We start from the raw sequence: 14,503 nt of genomic DNA on the forward strand, positions 1-14,503 counted from the left end.
CACATCAGTAGAACTAAACTATGCTTGAATGGGAGTTGAACAAAACTTAATTAAAGTGGTACCCTACAATGTTTTAGTCGTACCCTATGATACTTTGGTGGATCCATCCGTTTCAATTCGTACAATTGTTAACTCTTAATGCGGTTGTATGCGGTTTATCTTCCATTTTGTCTTTTCATCTTACTCTCTTTTTATTTTTTATGTATTGTCCCATCGTAGTACTCCTATGTCAGTCATAGGTTTTCCTATCTCAGTAGGTTCTGCAGCTGAAGATTTGTAGTTGATTTGACATAGTGGGTTTATATTTAGTACTTTTGTTACTAAATTTTGTACCCTCGCCATATTTTTAATAGGTGTTATGTTTTGTTCAATCCCAGTCAAGTAATGTTTAAACTTTTATCTTGTTGCTTAAATGTCTCCCGATTTATATTTTGTTTGTTTAAATATATTGAAAAGGGTCGGATCAAATAGGCGTTAAATAGAAACATATTACCACACGGTTGGAAATTGTATTCCTTACCAACTACCATATAGCAACTAGCAAATGTATGAATAATAACAAGTTCAAAATTTTAAGGACCTGGCACAGAAATATGAACAGGTACCTCTACAATATAAAATGGTTCCATCTGAATTTGGAATAGTACAACTCATACAAAAAAAGGTCTTCGACTTAGATTTAAAATTAATCACAACTCCGTGGAAATGGATCATTTTCAGTTCTCAGTTGTGCGGATTTTGTATCCAGTGATTCTTTTTATAATTAATTTACATTTATCACAATCATCTAGCAATAATAAAAGGCATAACGCTCCCACTGAACATCAAAGAAGTCCAACTGTATGTACAAGTAGAACATGTTTCGTACTTATTTTGTTGTACTACCCAATTTGTTGTACTACATACAGTGTTTATATAGTAAAAGGCATTATGCTCCAATTGAACACCAAACTAGTCCAACTGGTATATTAAACCTTGTACAAGTAGAACATTTTTACTACTTAACTTGTTGAAACTATCTACAGTGGTTATATTTTTTGGCCTTCGGTTATTTCACCCTAGACACATACAAATCAAAAACCAATGTTATATCCAATTCTTAGAATATTAATTTGGTACAAATATCCTCTGTCTTGGTAATTACATATTCACTATACCTTTGCCCTTTTCCTCTTTGGACTACTCTTACTCTTCATGAACTGCATCATCATCTTCATGAACTCAGAGGGTGAGCAGGAGTCCTCTTCAATGTCTTCATCAGTCTGCTCATCAGACCCATTGTCTTCTTCAGTATCTTCAACAACAACATTTTTAGACTTCTTCGGTAGCTTTGCCCTCATGTGAGTTTTGTGCATCCCCTTCACTTCAGACCCACCTTTCACAAGGGCCTTACCAGGGGCCTTAGAAGTTGATGGATCTTAAATGCCAGAAATGACAGAGAAAATTTCAGTCTTTCACCAATCACATTCAACTAATATATTAATACATACATAGAACACTCACCATCACATGTTTCCAGTTCTTCGATCGCACAATTGTCTTCGATCTCATAATTTTTGTAGGGAATAATACAAACCTACTACTGCAAAAAAAATCACAACAGCTGCACTTAGCTTATACACAACAACTAATAGAGACATATCATGGATAAATGCTTCAACACACCCTAAATAATCAATACAAATCAGAAAATGCAGAAACAAACCTAAAAAAGGGCCTAGTAAAGGAATGTCATAATAATACCCAATTGGACTGTCATAATTATACAAAAGGCATCAACATTCTACAAGTACTATCACAGTTACAAAAAGGTATAACTAAGATGTAAAGTTTGTAATTCATTAAAGGTGTCAATAGTGATACCACTCATTTGATAAAAGTAGGTCATCAGAGACAGAACAAGTCTTTGGAGGGGTTCTAGTCCCAGCATATAGAACAGGGAAATAAATCATTTCACAGTGGCACTTAATTCACTCTCAAGAGTAATACAGGAAAAAGGTGTCATCTTCTATCAATAACACATATAGCTGCTTATCTACAGACTCACTCTCATCATTTGCCACAAAACATCTATTTGCACAAATTCATCAAAGGAATAACCAATAAAACGCAAAATTATAATTTGATTACGAACAAGGTAGCCCCTTGAATTCAGGTCACAAAAGCACCAATATACCACAATAGCAAATAAATAACTAATATCCAGCAGACCAAGAGGACAAGTACTTATAAACCACACAGGATACTAAACAACATGATGACACTGGCTGCAAAATCCCCCATCAAATACAAAGGCTAAAATGCCAAAACCTAATAACCACCATAGTAAGATGATTATGCACATCAGTATAAATCAAAAGAATCACCAGACTAGATAACCCACAAACTCCATGACATTAGCACCCAACTAGACAGCCCACAAGATATGTACAACAGTAATACTCCAATACTCCAGCTGACAGGCGACACAACAATCTCTGAACGCGAGCATGCACTTTATGTTCATAAATATTAATGGCTATGTGTACATGAATGGCTCCACACACAATGCTTGAGTAACGCAAGCATGCACTTTATGACACAGATAAATCTCACAGCAACATTGTTGAAGATCTCTAACATGTTGAGATTTAAGGTTACAATTTCGACATGAAACCAATCAAACTCACAACAACAGATTTATAGCATTATCCCACCCAACAACACACATGGCTGTCAATCAATTTTGTTTGTTTATTCACCTAATTACAACTAAAACATAATTACAGCATACTTTAATCTCAAAACATACAATCTAATCAAACATATACAACCAACACCATGAAACCAATTAAATAGCAAGAAATACCCATAAAAATAAATCACTCGCACAAGAAAATTACAAATTCGTGGAACAATTCATGCTGTGAATTGTAATTGGGATTTTATGTAATTCTTCAACCCTAAAAAAAACAAATTTTCGAGGACAATTGTAATTGGGATTTATGTAATTCTTCAACCCTGTGAATGATTTCAAATATGAACAACACCACATCCCCCTAAAACCCAGAAAATACCCATTTTAAAAACCCAATCTTTTAGGTTAAACGAATACAATGACATTAACTTAGACAAATTACTAAAATAAAAACAACAACCATTACAAATTTGGGAAAAACTAATGAATTTATAACTAAGTCGCTTACTTGGGTCAAATTGTTCCACGACTGATGCGTAAAACCCTTCAGTTCGCCCCGCAGCAATCCCGGAAAGAATTCTTCAACAAAACCCCAACGCAAATCACGAATGATGGAGATGGAGGGATAAGGAATACAGAGAAGAAGGGTTTGAAATTCAAATTCAAAATTGGTTAGGAGGAGAAAATAAGGGTCCGAATTTCAGCGGGGAGAGAGAGTGAGAAGACAGATCGAAGGAGGGGTAAATGGAAGAGAGAGAAAACATACCCTCAAGCAAATACAAAATAAGGAGTATTATACCAAATACATTTACAAAATAGGATATACTATAAAAACGGGCTGACAAAAAGCATAACGGAAGGTGATGTGGATTTCCACTCAATCATGAGAATTTACTAGCTTACCCCTGAAGATGCATTTGCTAATGCATCTCAACACTCCATTTAGACAAGCTCCTCTCTCTTCCTTTCTCCCTCTTCCTAGTTCATTTATTTTATTATTTTCTGTTGTGAGACATTTCTCCAAATATACTTCCTCCATTTCTACAATCTATTAAAAAGTGTTCCTAATCAAGGACACATGCCATGTGTCACATACAAGCCACGTGTCGCCACTTTCTTCCTTGGTTCTACCAAGAGAATGCCACATCACCCAGTTATAATATATGAACGGTACACGTCAATTAAAAATGTTTATATCAAGAATTGAACTTAGGTGTATAGGAAATCAATAAGAAGTCGTACCATCTTTGCTAACTAATAATTTTGTTCATTTATTTTTCTTTAATATAGTTAATGTAGACCATGAGAATGTTTTTCTTTTATACTTCTACATTTGCGATTTGTTAAGTAGTACTCTATGCTTAGATATTGACTAAAAGACAAATTATTTTCTTAGATTAAATCTAATAAAATAAAAGTATTTACGATTTAAACGTACATTAAAAAAAAAACAAACTAAGCGTCAAATCCATTTACATAAATAATACATGAAAACTATATACAATAATATTTAAAATGTTGAACCTAGGGAATCGTCTGGGCTAAACACTAGTTGATATTCTTTATAAAAGAGAATTATTTCTAAGGAAATGTTGCCCAGATTAATCCCAAATTTGCTCCATCTGCTGAAAATAATCCCAACTTTCGTTTAATTTTAAGGAAAAATTGCCCGGAATAATCCCACCTGTGGGGCGTCCGCTAAAAATAATCCCACCTTTGGGTTATTTTTTTAATAATCCCACCTTTAATGTCAATCTTCTTCAAATGGTCCCAACCAATTAGTTAACTTGCTATAGCAAGTTACTTGACACGTGTCGGCACTCGATTAGTCCAAATAATAAAATTAATTTTTTTTAAAAATAAGTTAAAAAAAATCAATTAATTAAGTTTAAAAACCACCCACCAACCAAACCACCTCCCCTGCCACCGACTCCGGCGCGCCGACCTCCCCTGCCACCGTTCCCTGTGCGTCGATCTGCCCTGCCACCGATCCCGACGCTTGTCAACCTCCCTTGTCCCAAGAATCCGGCTGTCCCACGAATTCGGCCACGCCGACCACCTTCATCCCCTGATTCTGAGCTTGCTGGCCTCCCCCATCCCCCAATTTCGGCTTCGCTGACCTCCCTCGTCCCCCTTCGGCTGCGTCGACCTCCTCCGTCCCCCTTCGGCGTGCGTCGACCTCCTAATTTCCAGCAGCTTTTGGTGGGTTTTCGAATGTTCTTTGGTTAATGGGTTAATGGGGTTGGGTTGGCAGGGGTGGGATTCCGTTCAGCGCTGTGGCGGTGGTTTCGGGTGAGATGGTGGTTCTAAGGTTTGGGTTTGGGTGGTGGTGGGGATGGTGGTGGCTGAATTGGTGTGGCTTAAGTGGTGGCGGTGGTGGTATTTTTTACTTTTTTTTTTTTATTATTTTTAACCAATCAAGTACCGACACGTGTTAATTACACTTAAATAAAAAAACCTACTCAACCGGTTCCAAGTAAAATGGGACAATTAAAAAAGATCGGGGGGTAAAAGTGGGATTATTTTTAGCGGACGCCCCAAGGGTGGGAATATTCTAGGCAATTTTTCCTCTTTTTTATTAATCCAAACTTTATACCACGCCCACCTAAAACACACCCATCCGGTTAACCAACCTGACATTACATGCAAGTTACCAGACATGTGACGGCTCATGATTTGTTAAAAAAATTTAAATATATATAAAAAAAACAAAGGCAGCCATGGCAGGCAACAACCCTACCACCCAGCCTTTCCTTCCCCTGATTCCGACCACCACATTCTTTCCCCTCCCTCGATTTCGGTACTCCCAAGCATCCCTTCCCTCGATTTTCGCAATCCTAAGGCTTCCTTACCCTTGATTCTAACACTCCTATTCTTACCCTCCCTCCCTTTCCTTCTCACATCCGGCCACTCCCTCCCTTCCCTTCCTCAATTCCGGCAACCCCCTTCATTCCCCTCCTTAAATTGGGCCACTCTCACACTTCCCCTCCTCGAATCTGGCCACCACTCTCTCCCCCTCCTCGATTCCGGCTACCCCTCCCATCCCCTCCTCGATTCCAACTGCCTTTTAGGGTGATTGCCATTTTTGTTTTTTTTAATTTGGTTATTTTTATTTTTAATATTTGACCAATCACGTGGTGACACGTGTGCAAAAAAACCAACTCACAAATGTTAACTTGCTTAGCCAGTTGCAAGTCACTTGGGAGTGTTTTGAGCGAACATGGTATAAAGTTGAGATTAATAAACGAAAGTTACGATTATTTTTAGTGAACAGAGCAAAGTTGGTATTAATCATAACAATTTTTCCTATTTCTGAAACCCCGTCAAGGACCCATAATTAAATGACAGATTGACAGTATTACGACCGCCCAATTCTTTTATTGGACGGATTTGACCCATTTTTAACAGGTGCGGGTCAAGGCTTTTTAATGGGGCTCCAACCCATTGAATTGCTCTAATTGTCAATAAGAAAAGAAAAAAAGAAAACGAACGTAGCCCTACCTTCTCCTTCTCTCTCTCTCAGTTCTCCATTGAAGCGTACTTCACGTTCTCCATTGAAGCGCACGTAACATCCTCCATTGACGCGCCTTCTAATACTTGTATCCCCCATTGAAGCAACTTCTGAGGTTAGTTCTTGTTTCTATTTGTAATCATCGTATCAATTTCACAATCTAGGGTTTATCTTTGATCTAATTTAATTTGATTTAATTGCCAGTGCAGTACGTTTAGGGTTCGAAAATCTCAACTGTTGGTTTTAATTACTAAGATTATGAGAGATTATAACCAGCGATTATGTTGCTAGAAAAGAAAATTACGAGCTTAATTTGATAGTTGAATCAGGTATCCCTAAAATTATGTGATTTTTCTAGATTTTTTTGATAATTGAATCAAATTTGGTTGCTAATGTATTGCAGAACCCTTTAATGTTAGGATTGAGCTATGAAATTAGACCTCTTCTCGGATGTTTAAATGCATGATTGCGAAGTATGAAGTTTGTTAAAAGAGTGTATGATTGTTATCGACTGCATGTGGTTAATGTTGCGGTTGATGATGTGTAATGCAGATATTAAGTTTTTCGGTTCATGCTCGGTCTTGATTGAGTAGTCTAATGGACTTGAATGTCTCACCTTCACCGGAAGAAGATGAAGGGTATTTTGAACACCAGTTTGAGGAAGATGTGGCGAGACATGATAACGTAGAGACATCTGTTCAAACTCTTCGCCGGGTATGCTAAACTCTGTACTTAATTGATTGAATTTTTCTTCGATGGTGTTTCATAATGAATTATTTGATGAGGAGAATAGACAGTTCTTGTATCTGCACCTACTAGTTTGCCCATGCTTTCAGTTTTTCTAAAGTAAAATAAACTATAATTTATTTATAAAATTAACATTTTTATTAATTCTATTACCCTATCTACAGCGTAATGACACTCCCACCTTCACTCTTCCCCATTCCCATTCTCTTCATCATATCAAGGCTTCAATTATTATATAAAAAAAAAATTATTTAATTTCCCTAGATGCAGTCTAATTGAAAAACAATGGAATATTTTATTCTATTTGATTATGGCTCTCAATGTTTCATTGTTTGCATCATTTTTTTAAAACTCTATTCGACATATTTTATCTTAGACTTTTTTAGTGCTATGTCAAACATTCGATTTATTGTGTCAGTAGATTTCCTTTTTCCTTTCCATCTGACTATATGCTTGTGTACTAAATTTTGTTGGCTATGTTACATTGACACGGGTACGGGTATCCGATATTGGTACGTATCCGAGTGTCGGATACGCCATTCTCAAAAATTTAGGACACGGGGACACCGTCTTAACATTGGACTCGGGTACGGATACGGCAATAATTTTTCTAAAGAAAAAAATAAATAGATAATTCGTGCAACAAATTTAAAAATTGATTACATAAACTGATAAACGCATAACAAAAGTTCTTCAACTGGATAAAACTGATTACATAACCTCATTAAAACTGATTAAAGCTAAATATCCCAAACAATGCCGACTAAGTAATAAAAGACCACAAGCAGAGTCATACAAAAACAATATAGATATCAAAAGATGTTCTTCAACTGTTCAACTAAATGTCTAAATCATTGGCAGCACTATGATAACTCTAAAAAACACTTCAATTCTTCTCAAATGTCATCAAATGCTATAGCTTCAAATTCTGGTTCATTGAGGGAAAGGTCAGCAACTTCTAACAAGCTATCTCCATCAATATTATCTCCCCCTATTAAAAATGAAAACAACAGAAGTTAAAATAGATAAAATGAGAAATTATTTACAACTTACATGTTTACTTGAAAACAACAAATAAGAATTATGAGCTACTTACCAATATCCCAATATTTAGTTGGTCCCTCTGTATAATCCTTTTGCTTTCTAGAGAGCAAGCGTAAGTTGATGTGAATATAGACAAGAAGTTCCAGTCGTTGAGTATTAAGCTTGTTTCTTTTAATAGTTTGGATGCCACCATATGTGCTCCAATTCCTCTCACAACAAGAAGAAGAAGCGGGTTGCGAGAGTAGCTTGAACGCAAGGCTTTGCAACATTGGAGCTCCCGAGCCATAGTTGGACCACCATGACATAGGATCTTCATATGCCATTGCTGCAATAACATGGGGCTCATTAAAGAACCCTAAACCCCCTGAGAAAGTTCCATATTCAAGAAATACTTTTCTAGCATCATCGGCATTTGGGAAAAGCCTTTGTAAACACTTGTTTCTATTTAATGAAACCTCTTCATCTTCATTAGGAGGTACTCTTGGAATGCTGCCATCTCCTCGTATCCATTCTTGAGTGTAGTATCTAGGAACTAAAGAATGTGCCAAGCAATGTAGAGGGGTATTGCTTTTGTTCCACCTACTCTCAATGACATTTTGAATAGCATCATAAAATGGAGACTGCCCTGTGAGAAAATCAGCACCTTCATGATTGAAAATAACTTTTTTCACTTGTTCGATCATCGTATCCCACATGTCATACACCAAGTGTAAGACACAAGAATCTGTATCAGCAGCCCTTAAGAAGTTCATCATGGGCAGTGTAAACTCAAGAAAATAGTCAAGTTTATCCCACCATCCATCACTCACCAACAGATCTTTAACCTCCCTCGCCTTAAGTTCAACAGGATTCCTCCCATTGACCTTGAATTTCTTCCAATCAGGATCCATTACAGTTTTTTCAAGAGCATCCTTTAGTAATCTTAACCTAGTTGCCATCACAATCTTAGACCCAAACCTAGTTTCAGCAACCTTTAAGAGTCTTAAATCAGAATAACGTTCAAAAATTGTTCTTGACAAACCATGATTCAGAACAAAATAATTAATTTCATCAACTTGCTTCACTAACTCTAAAATCCATTGACACTCTTTGTAATGGTCAGCTTTCTCACTAGGCTCACATATAGATCGCAAAACCAAATTTAAGCAATGAACAACACAGGGTGTCCAAAAAATTTGAGGATATTTTTGTTCAATCAAACCACCAGCAGCCTTATAATTAGCAGCATTATCAGTTACAATTTGAACAATATTAGATGAGCCTACATCTTCAATGATTTCAGAGAACAAACCTGCCAGATACTCAGCATCTTTTGTAAGGATTTCGCTTGCATCAAAAGCTTTCAGAAACATAGGGCCAGAAGCTGAGGCAGCCATTATGTTTATCAAAGGCTTCGATTGGAGATCTTGCCAACCATCTGAGCAAATTGAAGCTCCTTTCTTCACCCAACTGTCTCTAATAGGTTGGAGTAATTTCTCAACATGAGCTTTCAATTGAAGTAGCAACGTCGTTCGAAGTCTATCATAAGTAGGAGGAGTATACCCATACAAGCTTCCATTGGCTAGCCTTTGACAAAATTTTCTGAAGTAAGGATTTCTAGCAAAGTTGAAAGAGAGCATGCCTGCATAAAACATCATCGCACATTCTTTATCGGCTTCTTCCCTTTCTAACACATTGAAGGCTATCTCGATTTGACCTTTTCTTTTTTTTGTATGAGCTAAATCGGAACCTTCAGGGAGAGAGATGTAATCCTGCCTCTGTTTGACGCTTAAATTATGAGCCCTTTTCTTTTGTTCAGCTTCATCATTTTCCCTCTTAATCTCGCGATACACGTCGTCTGCTATTGTGCAAGGTGCAACACCTTGTTTGGCAAGTTTAAGCAAATGAGCTTTCACTTTAGAATAAGAACCACTGACTTCTTTGTTGCAATACTTGCATCTCCACGTCTTGTTACCACCTCCACCAGCAGATACACGCAAAACCTCGACATGAGTCCATAATGGTGTTTCATCAAACCCTACATTCTTGGTTGGCCGAGGCATGGATGCTGGATACAAATAACAGAGTATAAAACAGAGTATAAAATTAATATTGGATTATTCAAGTAAATAACAGAGTACAAAATTATAAGACAATAACAAATCAATTAAATTATTCAAGTAAATAACAGAGTATAAAAATTTGAAGATTATCATAATAACAAAGTATAAAAATTTGAAGATTATCATAAGAAAAAGATTATCATAAGAAAAAGATTATCATAGAAAATAATGCATGCGATATAATTGAAGATTATCATAAGAAAAAGAAAATAGTTTAGAGGGAATTTGATTTGATTTACTAACATACCTTGTGATATTTGGAGATCTGATAAATTTTCTTGTAAATACTAAATTTTGTGGAGTGTTTTACTAACATCCTCTTTTTATAGGGGTTTTTGAAAACCATTCTATATGGAGAAGCGGAAGAGTTTAATTTGAAGAGTGGTAGACAGTAGTTAATGAGGGAAGAGGAAGGGTCATGGAGAATAGCTAGAGTAGTCACGGAGGAACCGAGGAAGAAGGATTGGAAAGAATATTTTTATATTACTTTATATAATTATATCCATATCAATAGTAGTATCGATATAAGTAACACGGATACTTCATTGAGATAGCAAATAATCATACACTAATTCAATAATTTAGTTCGTTAAATTGATTCAATACATAATTATATATTGATCAATCGTTAATACATTGATTCAATAATCTCGTTCTTATATTACGTTAACCAATAGCATTCTAATGTTGTTTCAATACATAATTATTAGATATTGATCAATCGATAAATCGATAATACATTGATTCGATAATCTCGTTCTATTGGATTCTTATTATTAGGTTAACCAATAGCTTTCTAATGTTGTTTCAATACATAATAAGATATTGATCAATCGATAAATCGATAATACATTGATTCGGTAATCTGATTCTATTATTAGGTTAGCCAATAGCTTATTATAAACGATTCCTTTGTTGTTTATTGTTGTTCTTGTAATGTTGTATACATAATTAGATATTGATCAATTGATAATTTGATAATATATTAATTCGGTAATATCGTTCTATTGGATTCTTATTAGGTTAGCCAATAGCTTATTACTAATGTTGTTTCAATACATAATTAGATATTGATCAATCGGTAAATTGATAATACATTGATTCGATAATCTCGTTCTATTGGATTCTTATTATTAGGTTAACCAATAGCTTTCTAATGTTGTTTCAATACATAATTAGATATTGGTCAATCGATAAATTGATAATACATTGATTTGATAATCTCGTTCTATTGGATTCTTATTAGGTTAACCAATAGCTTTCTAATGTTGTTTCAATACATAATAAGATATTGATCAATCGATAAATCGATAATACATTGATTCGGTAATCTGATTCTATTATTAGGTTAGCCAATAGCTTATTATAAACGATTCCTTTCTTGTTTATTGTTGTTCTTGTAATGTTGTATACATAATTAGATATTGATCAATTGATAATTCGATAATATATTGATTCGGTAATATCATTCTATTGGATTCTTATTAGGTTAGCCAATAGCTTACTAATGTTGTTTCAATACATAATTAGATATTGATCAATCGGTAAATTAATAATACATTGATTCGGTAATCTCGTTCTATTGGATTCTTATTAGGTTAGCTAATAGCTTATTATAAACGATTCCTTTGTTGTTTAGTTTTATTTAAAACTACTACGTAAGTATAATGATGTTGATTCGATAAATTGATTCGATCATTGGTAAATATTATGATGTTGATACCGATTAGCTAGTTATAATTATTTTTATTTCACCAATTAATTATAATCTCATTTTCTAGTAAAAAATAAAAATTAGGATGTGCGTGATTTCCCAACCATTGAACTAATCAATCAAGCTTTTAAGCTTTTATATTAAAAATATATAAAAATTTTTGCGGCTACGCCGCAAATAAAAATTAATTTATTTCTTTATACACAATATTTCTTTTGAAAAATGTTTCTTTTTAAAAATGTAGCAAATATCATTTATTATAATTCATTTGTTTTTCAAATATAGACAAACTCCATCTAATTACTATTTCTAGTATCGGTTTTCTTCTTTGAAAAAATATTACAGAGTATTAGACTTCATTTGTGTAAAAATTAAATAAAAGTTATATATATACTCCATTTATTTAATAAAGTGTATCATATTATTTGTATTTAATATACTTCAGTAATTTAGTTGTAAGATTTTTCCAATACTTTTGTCCATAATATATCAAAAATAGTACTGTATATACAAACACTCAAAAGAAAAACACTCGAAACCTTGCTTGGGAAGCCAAAGTAGTGCCAACAAACTAGTAATAATCTAATACTAGTAATTTGTACCACTTTTCTTGGGAAGCAACAACTGCCCACAAATTAACAGCTGTAAAACAGTAAAAGTAAATATAATATAATCAGAATAGCAAAATTTTGCTTGAGAGTCAGTTCATCTTCTTCAACGGTTCATCTTCTTCAACTGTAAAAATTTTACAGTCACAAAACCTCCTTGAACATCACTTTCTTCCTATCCTCATCTAATTCTTCAAAGCTTCAAGTATTTCAATGGCCGTCGTAAACTTGTAACCGTGTTCATCTTCGAAATTGTTTGAGAACCGTCTTCATCTTCTTCAAAGCTTCAACTCCTTCAATGGCCGCCGTACCCGAGAGCAAAATGGAGTATCCGGAACGGATTTCATACCCGGATCGGTGTCGCGTCGTATCGACCCGGGTATGCCGGCCAAAATGCCGTGTCCAGGTAACATAGTTTGTTGGAGAGAAATGATGTGGCATTGAGGAAGATGATGTGAGTATAATTTAGATGTGGGGATTAGCCTAGAGGGAAAGTGATTAATAATTTAAACATGTATTAGTCTAGAGGGAAAGAGATTAATCTTGCATTTATGTAAGTAAGTGAGACTTAAGCACTTAAATATTCCTTAATTTGATTGGACGGTGATTGAAGATATAATTATCTTGGTTCCCTTTTTAGTGTGTATGTTGTGTCACTATGATTTATATAAATTATATTAGTAAATGAGACATAATCATCCCTTTTGTAGCTTGATTGGGTGGTGATTGAAAATGTAATTACCTTGGTTTCCTTTTTAGTGTGTATGACATGGCACTATGCGAGAAGAGTATTTAGCTTTTAGAGCCCTCACATTCATCCAGATTTACTTTAATAATTTATAGATTTGAAATGTTGAACCAAGCTCTGACACCCCACTTTATGCATCTATGCTATTGTTTATTTAACTGAAGTACTCTGATGAATATACGGACCTAGGTTACTTACAAGGTCTTCTACACATTAGTTGTAAGATCATCTTAAGGTAATGGGTTTGCCAAAGCATTTCCTGGATGATGATATTTTTGGTTTTATGACCCTCGATTTTCTTTTGTCCTTGACTGTTCATAGTACAAATGAGATTAAAAGTGCTCATTACGTATGATTGATGGTTGTATAATTTTGATTATTTGATCATTGAGACAGTGGAGCGTCTTTTATTCATACTTGCTAATATTATGGTTTTACATTACCGTATATGGTTGTTTGCTGAGGTTAGTCTTGTGTACTTACCACCAGGATTCCTTGTCTTTATTTTACCAATGCTATGGTTTTTTATTGGAATTGAAACTTCGATCTTCCAAAAAAATCGATTTAACCAGAGATACAGTTTGATGGTCAATATCCATTATACTTATGTTTTGATGTAGGTGTTGTTATTGGATAGTGTCAACCAATGGGTATAGGATTGGGGTCAATTTATAAAGTTTATTTTTGGAGAAGGCTCTTAATAGATAGGATCTTTATTGGACATGGTCAATAGAATATAGCTGGATAATTATATAGGAGAAAACAGATAAGGCTAAATAGAATTCATGTAGCAGATAAGGCTAAATAATTTTCATGTAGTGTTTACTATTCTCAAGTATGTACTTTTGTCTCCCTCTCTTTTTTCTCTTGCTAGTTTATCGGTTCACCCACTAAAGACCCACGACTTGCTTTTGGCCCTTTACAAGATGACCAGCTATTACCCGCCTCGACCGCCCAATAATGCAATGGCCTATAAATAGAATCAAGATAATATTCTTAGCCCAACCTATCAGTTGCTGTATGACTCCATCCTCTTTCCTAAGCTTTTGCTTTGATTCCTCTTTTCCTACTACGCTCCTTCCTCGCTTTCCATTGTGCGTGTGAGCTCAAATTAATAGGTTCACATGTTTGAGGAATCCTCATTATCGTCTCTCCTCCCTCTCATTTATCTCATTTGGTTATCTCTGCCATCTAATTATTTCTACTTTCCTGCAACCCTACATTCTGGAAAAGAAGTTTGAGTCCTATTGTTGCCTGTGCGATTGTGGTCAAAATATCCAGGTCTCAAAATTTTGGGAATTGAGAGGCAGTCACGAAAGACTCTTATAAGTGTTATTATGTGTGGCTACCAG

General features: G+C 34.9%; 1 protein-coding gene across 2 annotated transcripts in view; it reads left to right on the forward strand.

Annotated features, from left to right (window-relative positions):
* The first annotated feature begins 6,126 nt into the window (after window positions 1–6,126).
* The window catches only part of LOC145570542 (uncharacterized), a 31,026-nt gene continuing 22,649 nt past the window's right edge, over window positions 6,127–14,503 (forward strand). The window contains exons 1-3 of one of the 2 annotated variants that reach the window (XM_081629664.1): window positions 6,127–6,303; window positions 6,393–6,517; window positions 6,741–6,902. In XM_081629664.1, the coding sequence (XP_081485790.1) occupies window positions 6,786–6,902 (117 nt within the window). In that variant the 5' untranslated portion in view covers window positions 6,127–6,303; window positions 6,393–6,517; window positions 6,741–6,785. The remainder of the gene's footprint in view (window positions 6,304–6,392; window positions 6,518–6,740; window positions 6,903–14,503) is intronic. The other variant, XM_081629663.1, reaches the window with a different exon arrangement.

This window comes from Chenopodium album, chromosome 12 (assembly GCF_948465745.1).
Source record: "Chenopodium album chromosome 12, dcCheAlbu1.1, whole genome shotgun sequence".
NCBI lineage: Eukaryota > Viridiplantae > Streptophyta > Magnoliopsida > Caryophyllales > Amaranthaceae > Chenopodium > Chenopodium album.